The sequence below is a fragment of the Cupressus sempervirens genome, chromosome 3, assembly GCF_028749045.1.
Source record: "Cupressus sempervirens isolate cs-2001-9-10 chromosome 3, ASM2874904v1, whole genome shotgun sequence".
NCBI lineage: Eukaryota > Viridiplantae > Streptophyta > Pinopsida > Cupressales > Cupressaceae > Cupressus > Cupressus sempervirens.
The window spans coordinates 137849990-137856671 of NC_143120.1; the positions used below are offsets into that span (position 1 = coordinate 137849990).

The window sequence follows — 6682 nt, forward strand, 5'->3', positions numbered from 1 at the left end:
AATCTCTTTGTATAGAAATACATGAAGACAAATCTTAATATACCCGTTATAAAATTATATAAAGCTGTTTTCTGATGTCTCTCTCGAACATGTTAATCGAGGAAATACCCCGGCCATCAAATATTCTCCAAAAAGAGTAGGACTATTAATAAATTTGATTTGACATGTGTCAGATTGTTACTATTTTGTTTTTGATAAAAGACAAAGTTCCATCATAGTTTATCATTTCCCATAAAACTGTCTGCCGTTACCTTTTACTGTTGAGACATTATTACAGCCTTTGTGCAATCAGTTAACATAGAGTACACCGACATTTTTAGTAATAATAGTAGGTCTGCAGAAAAGACTTTTTAGTCGTTACACTGTAGAAAAAGACCAGATAAGTTGCAAATGATAGTTGAAATGGGCATACAATTGTTGCATTCTTATATAGGTGGGTAATTATGAAGATTAGACTCTTTTTTGGAGTCGTTACATTGTAGAAATAGACTAGATAAGTTGCATATATATATATAGTTGAGAAATGATAGTTGAAATGGACGTACAATGCAATTAGTAATAGCTATGTATGCCCAAATTCTTATATATAGGTAGGTAATAACGAGGATTGGTGTCATTTAGCATGCATTCCCTTAGCCCTGTGTCATTCCTCTGCTTTTATGGGTGTTAGTACAGTGGGCATTCAATGCTTTACAACAATGGAGTGGATTAATTAGTATGTTAAAATCCTATAGTTGCTCTCAATGACCAGCGAAGAAGGCGAGTACACCAACCAGAGGTGCATTGATATAAGTGGTGGGCTCTGCTTGCTTATAGTACTTGCGGCCATCAGAGTACTGGTCTTTCCTGTTGGGTCCTCCCACAACTGCCCCAACTAGAAGATTTGGATTTGGATTTTTGCTGAAGAAGTACTGAGAGCCTCCCTTGCACGTTATGTGACTCGGATGGTGTTCTACAGAGGGCAAAGATGAGCCTCTGTGATGAATGTATTTTGGAAAGTTGGACCCGTATCCTACCATGTATGAAAGCCTCATTGGATTGTCTCCTAGTATGTAGTCTACCTGCAATTCAAGGCCAATTTTGTTAGGGCATATACAGAAAGCCAAATGAACGAATTATAGGTCATGTTGAAATCATATTTGGTTACAGATCTCAACATTTCAGATCACACTCTGTTATCCGTCATCAGGATGAAAGTAATCATTCATCATTCTGTTTGCTCTCATTCATCGTGATAATGGATCATGGAGTGTGATCCGAAACATCAATGTAAAAAATCAACAGAGTCAAATCCAGAAACAAATTCTATGAAAGCATAGATTGTGGAAATTCAATGACTGTTTTAAAGATATCAAATTTCAATGATGCATAAGATTTGAAAGAGCCGTTTCTTGAGCAGTGTGGAAGAGATGGAGCTGTTTTTTAATCAGATTGTGTGGTAGTTTTAACATCATTGGTTTGGATCATATTCCATTACTCCATCATCCAAATGTTGGAGTGTTATCTCTACTCAATCATTGGGATTCGAATTGTTGATGGGAAAAGTACACATAATCTAATCAGACGGCTTTTCCAAATCATATTTAGTACTGCTCTTGAGATTGAGTCATGTAGATTGTGTGGTAGTCTTTGTATCAATAGTTTGGATCACATTCCATGATCCATCATCCAAATGATGGAGTGCTATATCTACTCAATCATTGGGATGATGGCTGACAGTGTGGGAACCAAAGTGCTGATGGGGAACTACACAATCTGATCCAAAATGCCTCTTAAAAATCATAATTAATACTGCTTATGAAATTGGGTCATGTACCTGTCTCTTGGCTAGCGCTTGCAGCCTGGCAGGAGTGGCAGCAATGTTTCCACAGTGGACTACTTGATTAGAATGGCTTAAATAACTTGCATAAGCTAAAAGCAGGAAAGATATGGATGTCACATGCTGCATGTTGCTCCCTCCTTGCTTGTAGATTAGCCCATCTGCCACAAGCCAACATATACATTAAAAGCCCTCAATTCTTCTCTATCAAATGAATGAAGGTATTTTAATAATGTCCATGAAGCCAACCAGCCTATGGGACCATTGTGATTAGACTGTGGGTTTCTTAGTAAACTAAATTTACCTGGTGTATGTGCAACATGTCTGTAGGGTGTTTCAGGCAACAAAGAGCAGATGAAGTTGTCAGCATGTCCCTTGTAGGTTTGAAGGAAGTTTACCTTCCCCAATAAGAATTCCTGTACATTTTGAAACAAGCAAATAAGATAGTCAAAAAATTTCCCAATACTTTTGAAAACATATTAAAAAGGGTTTTATACTTTCAATTTCCACAATGTTGTTAGATTTGATTGTATTAACTTTTTCACATTAGTGCTTTGGATCACATTCTCTGATCTATTAAAAAGTAAATAATATGAAAAACGAAAAAATCTTGATAATAGATCATGAAATTTGAGCCAACACAATGGTTGAACAAATTTAAGTTCATGCAATCAGATCCAGGACTATTTCAAGTAACAAAGATGTTGGAATGAAAGAGTTTTAGTAGTGATTGCTCATTATAAAGTACAAACTTATGATGGGGATATATATTGAGAGGAAATCGAATGACCTTAGATACAAGAATGTTTATCCCTGCATGTTTGTTGTCCCATCCAAACTCGTTGATGTTTTCATCAGCTCCCAGAGTCTCTCCATTGATTTGAATGTAGCTGAGGTAAGTGTGATCTTTGGTTGCTCTGTGAAGCCATGCTGCACCCCACAACAATTCGTCCTACAGATACCATTTAAGTGTCAGTGAAACAAATTTAACAATATCTGATGAAGCATTTAAAAACTATTCTGGGGTTTTCTTTCCTATTCTTCTCCGGCCGGTACCTTTGAATGGGAAAAAATACGATTGTAAATTTTAAAAAATTAATAAAATATTGACAATGGCCTATTATCCATAAAAAAAAAACTATCTTAACAGTTAAAGAGTATAAGCACCTGGTATCCATCGAAATCACAGTAAAAAGGACACACTCCTGCTCTGAGATTGTCACTGTAGGCTCCCCTGTGTTTGTCTGCGAATTGGAAAACCTGTTGAACAGATGATCATATTTACATTTTACTTGTAGTCCAAATCATGTAGTTTAATTTTCTCTAGTCATTGTGTAAAAAAGAAATGTGAATAAGGAATTCTCATTTACATCCCTAATTCCACAATCATGACAAAATCGAGGTTATTTCTTAAAGATACTTTTGTTTTTATTTGAACGCCTACAGTCCTAATTCATCGTTCTTCTAGATAATGGGTCCCTTCAAACGGTTTTTAATTGGGTGACCTGAAAAGTTACATTTCAGATTGTCAAATCTAACTCATCATTCATTTCCAAAGTTTACCTCGTAGTAAAACAAAAATGTTCTCATTTTTAATGTATGCGTGAAGCACTTTATTGGCCATTTATCACACTGATGGAATAGCAAAAAGAAGTATATCTACACACAATGAAGTGGATTATATTGAAAAGCCCTTGCAGGTCATTAATCATACATCTCTGGGTCCAAAATTTGATTCAAACAGTTTTAACTCATGAAAATTTTTAACCCATGAACAGTTTTAAATAGGAACTTTTGTCTAACAGTTTAAAGTACTCTTGAAGCTAAAATTTTGGTATATAATCTTTGTCAAAACAGTTTAGCCATGAGAGCTCATAATTACTATTCTAACTAACTTACACGGCGTGCACGGCCGAGAAGGAGTTGAGAGTATGCTGGATCTGATGACCTAAACACAATAGATGCTGCTGCCAAGGCAGCTGCAGTTTCGGCAGCAATATCTGAGCCAGGCCTGTCTTTGCTGATTTTGTATACTGTTCTTGGAGTGTCCATATCCTCTGGTCTCTCCCAGCAATTGTGATCTGGAATAGGATTACCCACCTGTTTCAACATACCAAAAAACACTAAAATTTCTCTCTAAGGCAAGAGCCTACAACACAATGCTACTTCGGCCCATTACCTATAAAATAAACATTACAAAGCACTAACTAAACTCAAGATGTATAATACCATTGCACAATTAACCAACCTGTACATAAATTGTATCTGGCTGTGCAGTGGTTTTGAGAAGATAGTCTGTAGACCAACGAATGGCACTCTTGGCATTCTGTAGCTCAACAGAGCCCATGAGCTTACCAAATTCTATCACACTCCATGAAAGCGTTGTGGTTGTGAAAGCCATGGGAAAACCAAACTTCACATTGTCCCCTGCATCATAGTATCCTCCCACCAAGTCAACCTGCACATCAATAAAAAATGCAGTTATCAGATACAGCATAAAACATGAATGTTAACAAGAAGAGCCTACAACAGCACAGTAGTTTGTGAGTCTCTCATTTGGAAGTGCTTGAGTTCAAGACTATTTGAACTTTAAACATAATAACAATTAATTTTCGGCCCATTACCTATAAAAAAGCACGAATGTTAACTGACAATATTACAAATAGAACAAATAGAGCATTACATTTGCTGCAGAGCCATCTCTAAGACCAGAGTCCCTTCTCCATTTGATGCGCTGATTTGGAGGAATTTTCCCTGATCTCTGCCCTTCAAAGAACATAATGCATTTCGAAAGAGCATCTCTGTAGTCATGGCCTGCTGAGACTGCTGTAGGTGATGCTGCTAACACAATTAATAAGCCCAAGCCTAACATCATTTGGGCCCTCTTAAACACAATCCCCATTTTGGACTCTGCAGAACAAATGCACTTAAGAGCTCCAGAAGCCACAACAACAACTACACCCCCAAGTATAGTTATGTGGGTTCTGATGCTTCTTATAAGCACAAGAACGAGAGATGATCATAGGATTCCTTCCATCAAATGCATTGGTAGATTTCATTAAATAAATTAATGGAGAATGTAGCTATTGGGTAGTCAATAGGGAGTTACCCTTTCCAAGTGTGAATGTGGGGACAGGACACCCTTTACGATGAGGAGGGTCTCAATGTTTGTAATAATATAGAATTAATTTGTTAAACCCCATGCTGTTTTTCTCTCTCTTTCACATCACTTCACAGTGGTCTAGTGTTGACCACTGAATGTGAACTTAACAGACATGCCCCTTCAATCAATGCATTGGAAGAAATGATTCAGCCATATAAGGCCTTGTTCGTCTGAGCTGCTGCATGTGCAATTGCAGAGAGCAGCCATGGCATGCACATATTTATTATGTCACAAAGTGGGCACCTCGAGGATTTGCCAGACATGTGATGATATGGATGCTCCTTTGTTGACTCGGGCAATTTCGTGTACCCCAAGTCATAAAAATCATCCCTTAATGTCTCCTTAGCATCTGTCCTCTCATTAGGTTAGATTGGTCTCCAACCTCCCCTGATTTTGCTCCTTTCCTCTTATTGAAGTATCGCGCTTTGTTGGCGAGTGCTTACTAAATGATAACATAAGGGCTCGGTACAAAATCAATTTGAGTTTGTTTGGAGATGATAAGTTCAATGAAACTGTTTGTTTGATTGTCAAGTTGTATAGTAGGAGATTTGGAAAATAATTTGGAATTAGTGTGAGGCTGTGATCTCATGGTCCTTTAGACTATTTGGTCTCTTAGATGTCATTAAAATTCTTTGTTCTTTCATTGTTCATTCAGTAATATGGTTAGTTTCCATCCTCTTTATGTTCTACTCTAATTTTATCAGTCCCTTGAAATTTAAGTAATGGTTACGGGAAGCGACCCAATAGTCGTCGGGGGTCCAATGACCGATATGGTATCGTTATAGATCCCCTCCAATTACCACTTTTAAAAAGCCCCAAAAAATGATGACACGTGTACTAATAACCAATAATACATGTACTAATAGCCGATCACAGACGTACAAATAGTTGATCATTTTTTAGCTTTCTTGGTTGCCAATTGGTCCATTTGTGCCAAAAGTACTTTTATTTTTGTTGAGCGGTTATTGGAGGTGAACATAATGGATTTTGGGCGAATGTTTTGAAATGACACTTTCCAACAATTTTGCACTCTATGACTTCTACAGAGCTCCGTAAATGTGGAAATGCTTAAACCTTAACTTTAAACTCTTTAGTCGCCTATAGAGGTTCATTAAAAAAAATGACAAATTTCGACATAAAGATTAGGAGTTCTAGATGCTCTAAATTAGCCTAAACAACTGCTAAATCTCTTCTCCCAATTACATACACTAAATTTAAAAAACGATAACGTATAAAATATGCAAACTTTAGGCCCAATCCTCCCTACCCATTGGGAGATGGTATGTCCTAGATTTAAGGATTTAATTCATAACATTCTTTGATTTTACCAAGATAGGTAATCCCGCATTGTTGTTAAGAGGGGGATAATCCAAACCAAGTATTTTGTACTAATCTAACTCTATTTTGCCCATCTCCTGCAATTTAAGCGAATGATTAGTTCCATGTGCTGAATGTGACTCTATAATTCAAGCAATGATTAGGCATACATATATGCCAAATTTAAGGCCAAATGTTCCCTAGGCATTGGGAGATGCAATGAATGTATTGGGTCTTTAATTTTCCAAGGTGGGTAATCCCACATTGTTGTTAGGAGAGAGGGATAATCCAAACCAAATATTTGGTACTAATCAATGTACGAAGAGGCAAAGGCTGTCGTGTGACTGCTAAACCTTTGAAGGAACTCACCATGTCACATTCAG

At 37.1% G+C, this 6682-nt stretch overlaps 1 protein-coding gene across 1 annotated transcript; it reads right to left on the reverse strand.

Annotated features, from left to right (window-relative positions):
- Window positions 1-363: 363 nt before the first annotated feature.
- On the reverse strand, window positions 364-5312 carry LOC149565139 (endoglucanase 8-like). The gene is made up of 8 exons (XM_089818684.1): window positions 4503-5312; window positions 4068-4277; window positions 3719-3919; window positions 2987-3079; window positions 2610-2771; window positions 2124-2235; window positions 1817-1980; window positions 364-1061 (listed from the first exon to the last, which is right to left on the reverse strand). Exons 1-8 carry the CDS (start codon window positions 4719-4721, stop codon window positions 741-743), a joined length of 1482 nt encoding a protein of 493 aa, XP_089674810.1. The 5' UTR covers window positions 4722-5312; the 3' UTR covers window positions 364-740.
- Between the last annotated feature and the right edge of the window lie 1370 nt (window positions 5313-6682).

Bases quoted from the DNA above. Each gene is read 5' to 3' on its own strand.
- LOC149565139 (XM_089818684.1), bottom strand. From the start codon at position 4,721: ATGGGGATTGTGTTTAAGAGGGCCCAAATGATGTTAGGCTTGGGCTTA. The intron at 2,772-2,986 runs GTGCTTATACTC...TGGTATCTGTAG, and splicing joins GTGATTTCGATGGATACCAG to GACGAATTGTTGTGGGGTGC. The intron at 1,981-2,123 runs GTAAATTTAGTT...GGCTTGTGGCAG, and splicing joins ACATGTTGCACATACACCAG to ATGGGCTAATCTACAAGCAA.